A 17,362-nucleotide genomic window follows, 5' to 3' on the forward strand; every position below is an offset into this window, starting at 1 on the left:
AGAGCCAAAACATGCTACTGAAGAGGGTCCTCCCTCGAAACGCGTCAGCCCAGCCAGACAGTTGCTGACACCAGCACGTCATCCAGCACAGGGGTTCCCTGGTTATTTTGGATCCATCGGTTCCATTGTGTTTTATGTGCGATATCATCAGTCCTTTCTCAGTACAATATATGTCGTTGTTTGGATTGCAATAAACCTTTTTAGTGGTAATGCATGAGGTCGGTGCGCCCTTCTTTTGTTCTTGTCTTTCAGTGTATTTTGTATACCCTTGGTCCTGAGGGGGCAGCAAGACCTAGAGTGGTGCATACAAAGACCATATTAGAACACTTATCCTTTGTTACATACCACCCGAGTGCAGGAGAGTTTTTGTTTGTTCTTTACATTTGCATGTAGACTGCCGTAAAGCATTGTCCACATTTGATGCTGAGCCTCCATGATTAGAATATCTGAAATAGTGATCGACCGATATCGTTTTTTCGTTACCGATACCGATATTTTGGCCATCGCGTATCAGTATCGGCCGATATTTTCGTACATTAAAAAAAAATTATAATTTTTTTTTTACTTGACAGGTACTCTTGTGGAGGGATCTGGGGGTCTAAAAGACCCCAAACCTCTCCTCTGCACTTAAAAGCATTCAGAACGCCAAGTTTGGCTGTTTTGAATGCTGTAATTTTTTTTAAATCTGGCGCCGAGTACCCGGAAGTGATGTCATGGCATCACTTCCGGGTTTTTGCATGGAGACCCTTTCAGAGCCGAATGCGGCTTTGATCGGGTCTTCAGCGGCCGTGAAGGCTGGTTGCCCGGGTCTCCCAGGTTGATGGGAGACCCGGGCAAACTGCGGAAGGAGGGGGGACGTCCCCTCCCTCTCCTTGTAATGACAGCCGAGCGGCTTTTCAGCCGCATCGGTTGTCATTACAAGACAGCTGACCGTTGGCTATGGACGCCGGTACCGGGGTGATGTCTCTAGCTGCAGGCTTCCCTCTGGTACAAGCACTTTACCGAAATATCGGTAACCTCAGGGGCCGATTCCGAATCTGATATATCGGGGAAAGTGCATATCAGCCCTCTATATATCGGCTTTGAGGATAATCGGTCGATCCCTAATCTGAAAATCCAATGAATGATAGGGGTGAGCCAAGGACAGTTAGACCGAGGAGAAAAAAGCTAGATGATGCTGGATTACTCAAGTCAAGAAATTAGTATTTATACCCTGACTGCTGTAACTTTACAAATCTTCTCGCTATCTGTTCTCTCTTCATCTGTTGCTGGCTGCTCTACATGGTAAGCATGTGTCAGCTGATAAAGCCCTTTATGTTAGACAGAAGCACTTTCATGTCAAGTGGGACCTCCGCTCTATCGGTGACTTGTGAATTGTGAAGAATGCATTGTCTGCCGGTCAAGTGATGTCACCTCTCATCTTCAGAGAGTTTGCAGTCCTCTCAGGATTCTGACACTCGGGAAAGGTCGCGGGCGCAGAATGAAGATCACTGATCCGGTTTGTTGACACTCCAGTTGGCTGGGTTCTTGACTTGGAACTCCACTTTTGCAGAGAACTAAAAAAATCCCTTTAGGGTCAATGATAAACCTAATACACAAACTTTATAGGATTCTTACCTGCTACTGCTCCTATGGATAGCAAGAAATTACATTATGTTGTCAAAAGTATTGGGACACCTGCTTTTACACGCACATGATCTTAAATAGCCAGTTGACACCAAAGAAACACAGTCTGGATGCGTTCCCGATGCTTTAATGCCTGTGCGTTTTTCATGCATCCTAGTGCGTTTTTGATGCAGTCCAGTTCATTTATCAACCTCCTTTTGCTTAACCTTAAATAAGGACGTGTGTTCCAGTGCATTTAGGTGCGTTCCAGTGCATTTTTGATGCATTTTACAGCGTTCCGGTGCAGGAAAAATGCAGCATGTTCTACTTTTTTCTGGAAATGGAACGCACTGAAACTGCAAGAACTGGTTAAAGACCCAAATAACCTACTTTCCATGCTTTTTTTTATATGCAGGAACTGGACTACATGTGGTATGAACTGGCCCCATATAGCATCCCAGTCTTAGTCTATAGCAGGGGTGGGGAACCTTTTTTCTTCCAAGGGCCATTTGGGTATTTATAAAATAATTTGAGGGCCGTACAAAATTATCAACTTAAAAATGTGCCTTTTATATTTGGTCAAACATTTAATTAACTCACCCCTAATGTGATGGCTGCAACTGCTTCTCTTTGGTGAGGTGTGTGATGTTAGCTGGTATTGATGATGTTGCTACTCGCAACCGGTTTTCCAGGTTTGCGTTGGTTAGGCTCCATGTACACGGGACGCTGGAAATGGCCGTTTAGGAGCAGTTGGGCGTTTTTTTCAGAAGCCCCTGAACCCATCTACATTTTATCTTATCTGTCCATGTACACCAGGTCGTTTACAGTCATTTGCAGGCAGTTGCGTTCAGGGACTGTTTTTAGAACGCAATTATTTGCGTTCGAACGTGTGTTTCCCGGCGTTTCAAACGCACAAACGCGTCCGAACGCGTCCGAACGCGATGACCCGCGTTTAGCGTTCGCGTTTTTCCATTTTAAAGGGGAATAATTTTTTTGACCTCTAGGAACGCTTCTAAACGCAAACGCCCGCAAACGCCGCTAAACGCCCGCTAAACGCGGGTACAAACGCGACCGAACGGACGTTTCAAACGTCCTAAAAATTCCAGCATTCAAAGGGACTTTTAACAACGTCCCGTGTACATGGAGCCTTAGTCTGGAGAGCAGTCGACTCTTTGTGGTGGTAAGTTTTTACAAGAACTGCTGGCGGGTACTGCTGGTGGGTATAGCTGGCTGGTACTGCTGGTGGGTACAGCTGGCTGGTACTGCTGTGAGTACTGCTGGCTCTGGCTGGTACTGCTGTGTGTGCTGCTGGCAGGAAATGCTGGCTAGCAGCGGCGCCTCGTTGGAGGAAGAGGCGATGTTTCCTGTATTGGTCACAGGCGAGTGACATTTGATATCACTCCGCCTGTGACTCACTCCGACTGTCAGAACGGAGCCAAAACTATATAGGAAGCATCGGCTCCATTCTGACAGATCAGCTGAGAGACACAGACTCAGCTGCATGGGGGGCCAGACCAAATGACTTCGAGGGCCGCATACGGCCCCCCGGCCGTGGGTTCCCCACCCCTGGTCTATAGGGTTCAATATTGCATTGGTCCATCCTTTGCAGCTATAACAGCTTTAACTCTGCTGGGAAGCCTGTCCAACAAGGTTTAGGAGTGTATCTATGGGAATGTTTGACCATTCTTCCACAAGTGTATTTGTGAGGTCAGGCACTGATTTTGGATGAGAAGGTGTGGCCCGCAGTCTCCGCTCTAGTTCATCCCAAAGGTATTCTATCGGGTGGAGGTCAGGACTCTGCGCAGGCAAGTCAAGTTCCAAACTTGCTAATCCATATCTTTATGGACCTTGCTTTGTGCACTGGTCCAAATCATTTGGTGGAGGGGAGATTATGGTGTGGGGTTGGGCTTGGCCCCGGCCCCTTAGTTCCAGTAAAGGGAACTCTTAAGGTGTCAGCATACCCAGACATTTTGAACAATTTCATGCTCCTAACTTTGTGGGAACAGTTTGGGGTTGGCCCCTTCCTGTTCCAACATGACTGCACACCAGTGCACAAAGAAAGGTCCATAAAGACATGGATGAGTGAGTTTGGGGTGGAGGAACATGACTGGCCTCAACCCGATGGAACACCTTTGAGATGAATAAGATCGGAGACTGTGAGCCAGGCCTTCCCTCCAACATCAGTGCCTGACCTCACAAATGTTCTTCTGGAGGAATGGTCAAACATTCCCATAGACACACTCCTAAACCTTGTGGACAGCCCAACTCAATATTGAACCCTACGGCCTAAGACTGGGTTGCATTTAAAGTTCATGTGCGTGTAAAGGCAGGTGTCCCAATACTTTTGGTAAGTGTGTGTGTACACAGTATCTCACAAAAGTGAGTACATCCCCCACATTTTTGTAAATATTTTATTATATATTTTCATGTGACAACACTGAAGAAATGACACTTTGCTACAATGTAAAGTAGTGAGTGTAAAGCTTGTATAACAGTGCAAATTTGTTGTCCCCTCAACACACAGCCATTAATGTCTAAACCGTTGGCAACAAAAGCGAGTACACCCCTAAGTGAAAATGTCAAAATTGGGCCCAAAGTGTCAATATTTTGTGTGGCCACCATTATTTTCCAGCACTACTTTAACCCTCTTGAGCATGGAGTTCACCAGAGCTTCACAGGTTGCCACTGGAGTCCTCTTCCACTCCTCCATGATGACATCACAGAGCTGGTGGATGTTAGAGACCTTGTACTCCTCCACCTTCTGTTTGAGGATGCCCAACAGATGATCAATAGGGTTTAGGTCTGGAGACATGCTTGGCCAGTCCATCACCTTTACCTCAGCTTCTTTAGGAAGGCAGTGGTCGTCTTGGAGGTGTGTTTGGGATCGATATCATGTTGGGATTCTGCCCTGCAGCAGTCTCTGAAGGGAGGGGATCATGCTCTGCTTCAGTATGTCACAGTACATGTTGGCATTCATGGTTCCCTCAATGAACTGTAGCTCCTCAGTGCCAGCAGCCCCAGACCAAGACGCTCCCACCACCATGTTTGACTGTAGGCAAGACACACTTGTCTTTGTACTCCTCACCTGGTTGCCGCCACACACGCTTGACACCATCTGAACCAAATAAGTTTATCTTGGTCTAATCAGACCACAGGATAAGGTTCCAGTAATCCATGTCCTTAGTCTGCTTGTCTTCAGCAAACTGTTTGCAGGTTTTCTTGTGCATCATCTTTAGAAGAGGCTTCCTTCTGGGACGACAGCCATGCAGACCAATTTGATGCAGTGTGCAGCGTATGGTCTGAGCACTGACAGGCACCTGAGACGAGAGAGGGAAAATTGCTAAATTGGGCCCAATTTGGACATTTTCACTTAGGGGTGTACTCACTTTTGTTGCCAGCAGTTTAGACATTAATGGCTGTGTGTTGAGTCATTTTGAGGGGGACAGCAAATTTACACTGTTATACAAGCTGTGCACTCACTACTTTACATTGTAGCAAAGTGTCATTTCTTCAGTGTTGTCACATGAAAATATATAATAAAATATTTTTTTACTGTATGTATATATATATATATATATATATATATATATATATATATATATATATATGTGTGTGTGTGTGTGTGTGTGTATATGTATATGTGTGTGTGTATATATATATATATAGCAAATTGAAGAATGTGTAGCCCATAATTCGTTTCAATTGCTCTTTTACTTCTCAATTCTCAAGCCAAGTGAAAATATACACGTCACATTTTCCCAATAAGGCCCCTACCACACGGGCTTTCCGATCAGATCCACCTTCAGTTTTTCAGGCGGACCTGAGCGGATGCTCCATGCAGCCCTGGAGCAGCGGATGTCAGCATTGACATATCCGATCCTGTCCGTGAAATCCGGACGGATGAAAACCCTATTTTCCATTCATCTATCGGATCAGATGAAGACGGACAGTTGGTCCATTTTCATCTGATCTCCCTCTGACAGCAGCTCCATCTCCAAGCTGAGACTGAGCTGTCATCCACCTGCTCAGCGGTGATCGGGGGATCAATCCCCACTGAGCAAAAGGGAATTCCGCCGGGCGCACACCGCCCGTGTGAAAGGGGCCTAACAATTTTTAATAAACCACGTTCCTTGTCAAACCAAATGTGAAATGACAGCTGTAATAAACGAAGATAAGACTTCTTACCTGGAAACTAGTACAAACATCCCAGGAAGTAGTATAAACACACAAATATATATATATATATATATATATATATATATATTTTTTAATAGAATGTATATTTTATATATACCTTTTTAACCTGAATTTTCATTGATAATACTCCCTTCGCCGTATCCCCATTTTCTTCCACCACATTCCAGAATAGGGCTGCTGCCATCTGCTTTGCAGCCATGACACAAATCTTTGATGTCGCTGCTACATGGGGCGTGTAGAATCGTCCTGTCGGCTCCACAAGTGTTGTCTGAACAATTCTCTCTGTGCCAATGAAGCTTTATTAATATGATGTGTTGTGTGCTAACACTGAAGCTGCATGTGAGGCCTCAACTCCTGACACCACCAGCTGCTAAGAAATGCCTTGCGCAGGTCATTGAAGATCTGGGCCTCATTCACAAAGCTGAGCAGCTGGCATGTAGAGTGACCCTAAATGGCTGAGCAGGTGACGAGGGTTATAGATAGCGCTCCTTTCAGTGACTATAGAAGGACGAGGCATTGTTTTCATAAATTCTGTTACAGGTTTGAAGCTGTCTGTGTTGCTGCTGGGAGATGCACTCTCACTTCCTGTCTTGTCACTGGTGAGCGCTGACAATACCGCTTGGGATTTCAGTGCAGCAAAGGCAGTGTTGTCAGTTCAGTACAGGAAGTTAGGAGCTCACTGGATTTTCAGCAGATCAACAGGTACTTTTCTGTACTTGCAGAACTTCTACAGCCCCAACACTGGCCATGCAAATAATGTGACAGCCCAGTCAACCCCAATTATGCGTACGCCTGGCTCCCTGGAAGTGTGCTCACTCAGTATCACCAGCACAGTGGCTTTGGTGCCAGTGCAAGCTCCCAGGCACTGTTAATAATTGGGAGCTGGAGGGGTGGACTCCAGATCACTGTGATCAAGTAATCTGGAGCCGGTTGATTGGGAGCTGGAGGGGTGGACTCCAGATCACTGTGATCAGGAGCTGGAGGGGTGGACTGCAGATCACTTGATCACTGTGATCAAGTGATCTGGAGCTGGTTGATTGGGAGCTGGAAGGGTGGACTCCAGATCACTTGATCACTGTGATCAAGGGATCTGGAGCTGGAAGGGTGGACTCCAGATCACTGTGATCAATTGATCTGGATCTGGTTGATACGGAGCTGGATGGGGTGGACTGCAGATCACTTGATCACTGAGATAACCAATTGCAGTGATCACTTGACCAAGAAGCCCATCTAAGCCACTGGTGTTACAAAATTTTAAAGGGTCATCTCTCATTGGCTGTAAAAGGTTAAAGGGATAAAAAGCCATTAAACGTGCATGTGTTTATATGTGAAATAATAAATGTTATTTTGTGCACTTAGGGGTGTAAGAGCTAACAATCCTATAAAACTACATGTACATTCCTCCTCGGGGAATGGGGGCAAAATCAAATGTTCTAGGCCAGGGATTCCCAAACCAGGGCTCTGCAGCTGTTGCAGAACTACACATCCCATGAGGCATTGTAAAACTCTGACATTCACATACATGACTAGGCATGATGGGAATTGTAGTTCCTGAACAACTGGAGGGCCATAGTTTGGGAATCCCTGTTCTAGGCTATTTTCCTCTCCAGGTCGAATGTGTAGTGATTCAGGAAAGTGCTGCATTATGGTCACTGGATGGAGCTGACATTTATAAACATTTATTTCCTATGATTTTGAGCTCCTTATAGTGCCCATAATTTAAGTTGAGAACACAAAGAAAAAATCCACTGTTTTAGAATACCTCCATGTGGAACCTGTGAACAAAAGCATTAATACAGAAGACTCCACACGATGGTGAAATTATACGAGGCTCCACAAGAAAGGTGAAACAAGAATGCGTAATTTTTAATGAATATGCATATTTATCATAAGGAACTGAGGGAACGGGGTCAGCAGGCATGGTACAAAGAAGTTCCAACAAATGGAGATTGGGAGACATATAGAAAAGAATACATTGTTTCTGTCTTTTTTTTTCTGTTTTTTGTTTTTTTTTTTGTTTTTGTCATTTCCAAAGTATCTCTGTACAAGGTCAGTCGGATTCTGCATATATTGTGCAAAGAAATAACATGCTGTTAATCTCAAGCGTGGACATCCACGGACCCTCTGGGACCCACTTAACAGCTTCATCCCACCCCCAACAATGACGAACCCCCCTCCCCCAATATCTGGTTGTGAAGAGTATAAGATCTGGTGATAATGCTGCAGCTGCACCATCCAGTACTGCTGAATTTTATGACTTAATTATTACCTAAAAGCCCCAAGCAGTGTTCAGGGGGGGGGGGGGGGGGGCAGAACAAAGTCTATCAATGCCCTGAAAATTGGTGCCATCAGACGTTCCTAGCGGAGTGATAGGTTGCTTGTGTGCATACATTCACTTTAAAGTGGACCTGTGATTTGTGGTTTACCTAATTGCCCCCCTTCCTGTCCGGCTGCTTATTTTTTAGCTTTCCTTCTCTGCGCCTTACCACATTCATCCTCCAGAAAGAAGAGTAGAAGGGCTTTGTAAGCTCCAAGTCCCTGTAGTCGATAAGGACTCTCCCCACCCCCAGAGTATAGGGCTGGAGTCCTCAGATTAGCTGTTTAGGTACCCAGCACTGTATAGTGAGGGAAAAGAAAGTATCACATAATCTCAAAATATGGAATTACCAGTTATTTCACTTTGCTCTACCAGGGAAAAAGAGCAGTGAAGGGAAGATGGGCATAAGCTGCAGGGAAGGGCAGTTAAGTGAACCTGTTTCTTTTGGTTGGGCACTCTAATGTCATTCTGTTCAGAACCTCACATGAGCCACCATGATGTCATACTGCTCAGGACCTTAGATGACCCACCACAATGTCATCCTCCTAAGGACCTCAAACAGGTCACGATGTTGTCAACCTACTCGGGACCTCACATGAGCCACCATAATATCATCATGCTCAGGACCTTACAAGAACCATCATGATGTCATCCTGCTAAAGACCTCACATAACCCACCATGATGTCATCTTGCTGCAAACATCACATGAGCCACCATGATAGTAACCAGCTGGCGCTTTTCCACTGCATGGAACCGCATGGTATGGTGTAGGAACGGTTCGGCTCGCTTTTGTGCTTTTCCACTGCATGGTACCGCATGGTATGGTGTAGGAACGGTTCGGTACGGTACGGCGGCGCTTTTCCACTGCATGGAACTGAACGGTTCGGCTCTCAAAAACAGTACCACCTCGATTGTGGTTCCAACAGGTACCATACCCGGTACCATATCCCACAATCCTTTGAATGCAGTCACTACTAGCCACTGATTGGTCACAGAATCCCACCCACCCCGTTGTTATCCCACCCACTTAACTTTAGTACTACTTTAATGGAAAAGCAAACCATACCGTACCAAACCGTTCCAACACCGTACCATGCGGTACCAGCAGTGGAAAAGCAAACCGAGCCAAGCAGGGCCGAGTAGAGCCGAGCCGGTACTTGCAGTGGAAAAGTGCCATAAGAACTGCTCATGAGCCCCCTGGATGTCATTCTGCTCAGGACCTCACCAAGCACCAAGATGTCATCCTGCTAAGGACCTTACAAAAGCCACTGTAATGTCATCTTACTCAGGACCTCACATGAACCACCATAATGTCATCCTGCTCAGGACCTTACATGAGCCACCTTGATGTCATCCTGCTAAGGACCTCATATAAGCCACCATAATGTCATCTTGCTAATTACTAAACATGAGTCATCATGATGTTAACCTGCTAAAAACTGCACGTGAGCCACAGTAATGGTGTCCTGTTCAAAACATTGCATGAGCCACCACAATGTCAACCTGCTCAGGACCTTACACAAGCCACCATGGTGTCATCATGCTAAGGACCTCAAATAAGCCACCATGATGTCTTCCTGCTAATGAAATCACATTAGCCATTGTGATGTTAACCTGCTGAAGACCTCACATGAGCCACAGTAGTGGTGTCCTGTTCAAAACGTTGCATTAGCCACCATGATGTCATACTGCTCAGGACCTCACATGAGCCATTATGTGCCATCCTGCTCAGGACCTCACCAGCCACCAAGATGTCATCCTGCTCAGAACCTCACGTCAGCCACCCTGATGTCAACCTGCTCAGAACCTCATGAGACACCATGATGTCATCCTGCTAAGGACCTCACATGAACCACCCTGATGTCATCCTGCTACAGACCTCACACAAGCCATCATTAAGTCATACTGTTAAGAATGTCACATTAGTCACCATGATGTCATTCTGCTAAGGACCACATGGGCCACCATAAAATCCTGTTCAGGACCTTACATGAGCCGCCATGATGTCATCTCACCTAGGACCTCACATAAGCCACCATGATGTCATCTTGCTCAGGACCTCATATGAGCCACCCTGATGTCATCCTCCTAAGGACCTCACACAAGCTATTATGATGTCCTCCTGCTCAGAAGCTTGCATGAACCATTTTAAAATGGTAACGGGCTGATAAAATTAACCATCAATCAAATTAAAGTTGTCTCACAGTATAAAATATGTCAGGCAGTTTTACTGGGATAGACAAAGACTGAAAAGATGTTCGGCCATGTTGGATCAAGTCACCTGACCACCTGGAATATTGCCCTGCAGTGGCAGTGGTGTACGTGTGAATTTACATATAGCTGAGAAAAAGATTGGGATAAAAATGTTGGGCAAGTGTAGCAGACACCTGGTATGGAGGAGAAATTGGGCTCTTCTGTCCTACATCAGACTACTACTCTTGTTTTGATGAAGGATGTCTTCTGGCTCCTGTTGTCTGTAGGGCAGTACTTTGACCTTCTGCCTGTGATATGACTCCTTTCTGCCACCAACCTTGACCTTCTGCCTATGTAATGGCTCAACCTTAACGCTGCCTGCCCTGACCTCTGCCTGCTTAAGGACCCTTCTTTTGCTTGGTGATCTGATCCTTCTAATTTGTTAGCTTCTAGGGTAGAATGGCATTAGAACCTGAACCGGACCTCCTCCTTTATGGTCCTTCTCATGACCAGACTCCTCATCCAGGATTTGTAGATTGTAAAGACAATAAAAAAGAAAATCAGGGGGTGTTATTCTAAATCTCCAAATCTTTGAATACAACCTTTCTCTTATTATTTTGTCTCTGAACATAGAACAAAAATTAACAGAACCAGTTGGCTGGCTTAGAAAGGGCCTGCTGATCATTGTAATTTTGTGCTATGAAGTAACAGAGAAAAAACAGCTACTCTACAGATAGTGTACCGGATGCTTTTTTACCATATAGGTTTAGTAAGGAAAGCCAAACCACAAGACGAAAGTCCAAGAAGTCTTTAATTGCTCATAATTTTATCATATAAAATCCAAAGCGTTTTGGGAATTAAACATACTGCTGCATCAGGGTTTAAAAAAAATTGGACACAATGTAAAAATACGGTACCTGTACATCATTTGACTTCCAGTGCTTGTACTGGAGCGAAGCCTGCCTGCAGCTGCTCTCTGGCTAAGCAGCGGTTCGGCTGTTATTACAACAAAAACGGCATTTAAAAAAACGGCTTCGCAAATACCATGTGATATAAAAAAAATTGCAAAACCCACCAATTTATACTCTAGGGTCTCTGCTTTAAAAAATAAATAATGTTTTGGGGTTCTAACTAATTTTCTAGCAAAGATTTTCACATGTACACAAAAAGTGCCAAAAAAATGCCGGTCTTCAAGTGGTTAAAATCAGTTATACCAAAATGATTAGCAGCAGTTAAACTCATTTTTTTTTTTTTAGGCGTTGGCTATTATATGATAAAGTTATGAAGACTTGTTTCCTGGACTCTCTCATTTTGTGGTTTGGCGCTTCTTTCTATATTTGATGGTTTGAGTCACCTTTGAGTACCCATTGAGGAGACCATGTAAGCCACCTCACCAGAGCTAGTGGGCCTATTGGAAATCTTCCTCCACTTAACTGTATGAACTTATTTTGAAGTCGCAGCCCCTCTTTTAGCAAGTCTTCCTACATGAAACACCCAATAGTCCACAGCCAAAATAATAATTGGCAAATGATTGGTTTGCTGTTTATGGCCAACCCATCGATGCCACAAGTTTGGTGCCAAGACAAAGGAAAAGTAAGACTTCAGAAAAACACCTCTCTCTATTTGAAACCAACAACTTTAACATTTTCCAAAATTTCTCATGGGCCAAAATGTGTTAGTGAAGAGACAGGTGGCACTCCGATTACATTACAGTGGATGAAAAGAAGACTAGAAGCCAACACCTTGCATGCAAAGACAGACGGGGGTACGGATATTTTTTTCAGCTGAATAAAATAACTTATGCCAGAGATACAATGTTCACATTGCTGTTATAATCCTGATTTGGGGAAGGGATGGTTTTCAGCAGCAGCAGAGCCAGTTTTTTATAATGCCCCGCAGTTTACATTCCAGTTTTGGTGGGGGTAGAAGGAAGGGGTGCTGTTCTTAGCCAGTCATAAGTGAATATTGCACCATGAAAATGAAATCCTCCAAAGCATTCTTGGCGGGCTAAGGAAAATTGTGTTCACTTCACAGGTCCGTTTAGGTACAACGGTGACACAAAAATAATGGATGTAGCTACTTTTTAGCTAGCCTATCACTGCATCAAAGACCTAGGCCATGAGTTCCCTATGAAGGCCCTAAAACCTAGGCCATGAGTTCCCTATCAAGGTCCTAAGACCTAGGCCATGAGTTCCCTATCAAGGCCCTAAGACCTAGGTCATCAGTTCCCTATCAAGCCCCTAAGACCTAGGTCATCAGTTCCCTATCAAGCCCCTAAGACCTAGGTCATCAGTTCCCTATCAAGCCCCTAAGACCTAGGCCATGAGTTCCCTATCAAGCCCCTAAGACCTAGGTCATCAGTTCTCTATCAAGGCCCTAAGATCTAGGTTATCAATTCCCTATCAAGCCCTAAGACCTAGGTCATCAGTTCCCTATCAAGGCCCTAAGACCTAGGCCATCAGTTCCCTATCAATTTTTTGAGACCTAGGCCATCAGTTCCCTATCAGTGTTTTGAGACCTAGGCCATCAGTTCCCTATCAATGTTTTGAGACCTAGGCCATCAGTTCCCTATCAATGTTTTGAGACCTAGGCCATCAGTTCCCTATCAATGTTTTGAGACCTAGGCCATCAGTTCCCTATCAATGTTTAAAACCTAGGTCATCAGTTCCCTATCAATTTTTTGAGACCTAGGCCATCAGTTCCCTATCAATGTTTTGAGACCTAGGCCATCAGTTCCCTATCAATGTTTTAAAACCTAGATCATCAGTTCCCTATCAATGTTTTGAGACCTAGGCCATCAGTTCCCTATCAGTGTTTTGATACCTAGGCCATCAGTTCCCTATCAATGTTTTTAAACCTAGGTCATCAGTTCCTGTAGCAAACTGATTGATTGTATGCTCTAAAATGATTTGGCAGGGTCTTATTTTTTGGTGAGCAGTGTATAGAAAGTGAATAAAAAAAAAAAAAAGGAAACGCTTCTCGAAAAGAAACTGGATGTGTGAAGTGAACACAATTTAACATAAAAATGTTCGCTAATGAGCTATCAATAAAGTGCACTTTTTATTGGACCACATTCACTAAAAAGAAAAACTACTTTTTTTTTATATTTTTCCAAGAGCACTAATGGGTGGTTGTCCAATTTTTTGGGGTATCCATTTTTTTTTCCTTTTGGACATGTGCATCCTAAAAAACAAACTTTTAAGTGATTCTGCCAGACCACAAATGGGTCGTTATAGAAATTATTTTGTATCCAATTTTTTCTTCTGTTTTGGACACGTGTCCAAGGTGTCTTGGGGCACCATTGGGAACATCGGAACTGAGAGGTGCGAGTGGGCCCTTGGTTGATGAAAATCTGAGCTTCAAGAATTATCTGCCGTTAAGTCCAGATTAGAAATGGGTTAACTTCAATATACATTTTTTTTCTCTGTCCAGCCAAAACATTTTTTTTGGGCTGGAAATAAACTTGTATAATTTGTATACATTTTTTACAAATTAATTTTTTTTGGAAAAACTATTTAGAATTTGGGCCCAATAAAAAGTGGAAAATCACAGAAATGGCCTCATGAAGAACCATTTGCTGTGAGCTCTAGCGAATGCCTACTGTTTAATGTCTAGCTGTATAGAAAAAAAAAAGTATTAAAACATTAGTTAGCGATGGCACTACATATTACATTTTTTTTCATAGCATCCGCCTAGAATGAAGACCATTAAACAGTCGTGGGTAACCTCTTACCATGAATGGTCCACAACATCGTCCATTAAGTGGGTCAACCAAGTGTCTTGTTTTTTTTTTTTTTTTTTCTTTTTTAGGTTTTTTCCCTGTTAAAACCCATCTCACATGTACAACGCAGCTTTCGGGAAAGGACTGACCAGGGTTAAAAAAGAAAACCAAAAAAGTCAATATCTTTTTGCATTCTCACATGCCAAACAAGCAAGAAGGAATAAACCCAACAAACAAACAAAAAAAAAAAGAAGAAAGAAAAAAATAATTAAATGACGTTACCCACGGGAGGGGAAAGGCAAACTGTGATTCAAAATTAATTCTTGTTCCTTTGGAAGAAAAAAAAAATTAAATTAAATAATGGATATTAAAACGTAGAGGCTCAATCAGAAAATTCAGCCGATGACGGAGCCATAGTTGCATTCCTGGCTCTATAAGCTGCGTCCAGACTTCTAGAATTTTTAGTTTACATATATATGTTTTTTTTTTTGTTTTAAGTTTTGACAATTTTATTATTTGTTTTCATTTTTTTTTTTTTTTTTTGCAAACGTTGGAGCAGTCCCATCAAATGAAAAAGTGAATAAACAAAATGGCAACTCCGATGTTTAGCAAAATAACCATGACTACCAGGATGGGGGCGGAGCCCTGAAAGAGACAGAAAGGAGACAGAGAGTTAGAAAACAGGAAAGAAAAAAGAAACAGCATAGTCCATGCAGATAAGACTTATAGGTGTATTTATTAAAAAATTATTATTATTTATTATTTATTAAAAAAAAAATAATGTGCAGAGCTATTCATCCAGTAAAAATGCATGTACTGTCCTACTGTGCCAGCAAAATCGATTTATTATTTATTAAAAAAAAAAAAATGTGCAGAGCTATTCATCCAGTAAAAATGCATGTACTGTCCTACTGTGCCAGCAAAATCGAATGTTACTAGATTATTTTTTCTTCAATTTGGATGTTCTTTAATTACATAAATAGTGTGAATAAGAAAAATACCACATCATGGCCACTGGATGGAGCTGATGATCATAAGAAATTAATTTGTATGTACTATCATTAGCTCCATCTAGTGGCCATAACATGGTATTTTCCTGATTCACGTTATTGTCATAAATGAAGAACATTCGACCTGGAGAAAAAAAAATGTCTTGCTGGACAAATAGCGTTGCATTGTTTTTTTTTTTTTTTATTAGGAATACACCCCTTAAAATGTATGTCAAACCAGAAACTTTTTTTTTATTTAGCCTAGAAAAGGATTAGAAATGTTGTCTGATTTTTACTACTATCCAGCGCTCCGTTAAAGAGATTTTTCTTTTACTTCCTGACCTGCTGATTACTTTTTCACCAGACAGGCAGTGAGGACAATCTGCAACAGGTACATAGACAGAAAAAAAAAATCTGGAACATCCTCTCTCATCAACTCCTCCCCCTTTTTTTTTCTGTACTCCGGAAACCCAGAATTGTAATTTTATATATCAATGAAAGGTGAACCCTGATGGTGGCAGGGGGTCCCCTCAAAGTAGGTTGATACAATCTAGATTGTTCATTGGAGTCTTTGGCCCTGTTCACACCTGAGCATTTTTCAGCTCGTAAAACGCTCATCTCTGAAGTCTCAAAATGCCCAACAAGCAAAATCCCATTCATTTCAATGGCCCCTGAGGGTTTTGTCGCCTAAGCAAAATGCCTGAAGCTCAAAAAAATACATGAGCTTCTTTTTTGGGCAGGTTACCAGCGTTTTTGTTAGATGTCAATGCTTGCCTCCAAACACCTGCAAAAAATGAAAACTAATAAGACCAGCGTTATGGAAAAAATGTAATCTACTAAAAGATATGGAGGTGTAAGCTGCCACCAACTTACCCCATGAGGACTGGGGTACGGTATCAAAGTGTTAATGTGGGATGTTGGTTTGTGGCGCTACCTAATAGGTGGGAATATGTAAAAATATGTGAAAAATTATATAAATATTAATTATGTAGTGATGTTTCAGGGAAGGTGCTGTTGTGCATAAATTAGTACATACCAACCTAAAATTGCAAATACAAGTACAAAACCACATATAAATAAATTACTATGTGCAACGTGCTTATTAAAAGTGCTAGTGCTATACATGCTAGAAATAGTGCTAAAATTGCAAATAATCCCAAATAATTCCCTGGTGGACAGTGACCATAAGCACTTTGGGAGTGCACTATTTATTAAATGCTTACAAGTACTAAAAACACTTTATTTTATTGAATTAATTGAATTTTATTTGCTTTATTTTATTTTTATTTAATTTTAATAATTATTTTTTTAATTATTATTACAATTTATTTCTAATTTAATTTATTTTATTTTATTGAGTCCAGTTACAACATTTATAAGCCCCGATGAAGAAGGAAATTCTAAACCCCCGAAACACATTGGTTGATCAATGTTGTCTTTATTATGAGAAAACACAAATTAAAAGATTTTTCACTTTTTACATTTTAGATCTTTGGTCTGGCACCCTCAGCTGAGTTTGGGTTCTAACCTTCACCTACTCTGCAAAAATAAAAACAATTTTTAAATTCTGTTTATGTCCCTGTTGTAGAGTTCTGTTCATTTCCCATCTGGTAACGAAACCCAGATAGCAATAAAAACAAGGCAGGGGTTCTAATCCCTCCCGTCTCCATCCAAAGCAAAAAAGACAATTTTTTGGTCTGACAAATTTTAAAATAAATCCCAAAGCCATATATACATAGAGTATAAATATACATGCAGTATATACCTAGGGTATAAATATGCAATAAGTATATACATAGAGTATAAATATACATGCAGTATATACATAGGGTATAAAGTAGGGATCGACCGATTATCGGCAAAGCTGATATATCGAGGGCCGATCTGCACTTTCCCCGATATATCGGAATCGGCCCATGAGTTTACCGAAATCCTGATATTTCGGGAAAGTGTTGTACCAGAGTGATCCCTGCAGCTAGAGGCATCACCCCGGTAACGGCGTCCATAGCCGACGGTCGGCTGTCTTATAATGACAACCGATACGGCTGAGAAGCCACTCGGCTGTCATTACAAGGAGCGGGAGGGGACGCGCCCCCCCCCCCTCCCGCCGCTTTCCGTGGGTCGCCCAGGTCTCCCGTCCCGCCGAGAGACCCGGGCAACCAACCTGAACAGCCGCCGAAGACCCAATCAAAGCTGCATTCGGCTCTGATTGGGTCTCCATGCAAAAAACGCGGAAGTGATGTCATGACATCACTTCCGGGTACTCGGCGCCAGATTAAAAAAAATTACAGCATTCAAGACAGCCAAACTTGGCGTTTTGAATTCTTTTAAGTGCAGAG

The 17,362-nt window shown here is 42.6% G+C and overlaps 1 protein-coding gene and 1 long non-coding RNA gene across 3 annotated transcripts in view; both read right to left on the reverse strand.

The window, feature by feature from the left end:
• Positions 1-11,950: 11,950 nt before the first annotated feature.
• Positions 11,951-12,990, reverse strand: LOC309566080. Of its 2 annotated transcripts, XR_014225849.1 has the most exons (4): positions 12,967-12,990; positions 12,900-12,933; positions 12,730-12,763; positions 11,951-12,696 (listed from the first exon to the last, which is right to left on the reverse strand). It is a non-coding gene; the product is annotated as an uncharacterized lncRNA (long non-coding RNA). The 2 variants fall into 2 exon arrangements; XR_014225850.1 differs by lacking the exon at positions 12,967-12,990 and having other exon boundaries at positions 12,832-12,957.
• Positions 12,991-13,939: 949 nt separating this feature from the next.
• Positions 13,940-17,362, reverse strand: part of JPH3 (junctophilin 3) — a 193,238-nt gene continuing 189,815 nt past the window's right edge. Inside the window, exon 5 of the mRNA XM_082270411.1 lies at positions 13,940-14,679. Coding sequence (XP_082126537.1) covers positions 14,599-14,679 — 81 coding nt within the window. The 3' untranslated portion in view covers positions 13,940-14,598. The remainder of the gene's footprint in view (positions 14,680-17,362) is intronic.

The sequence above is a fragment of the Pelophylax lessonae genome (genome assembly GCF_965119305.1).
Source record: "Pelophylax lessonae genome assembly, chromosome: 10".
NCBI lineage: Eukaryota > Metazoa > Chordata > Amphibia > Anura > Ranidae > Pelophylax > Pelophylax lessonae.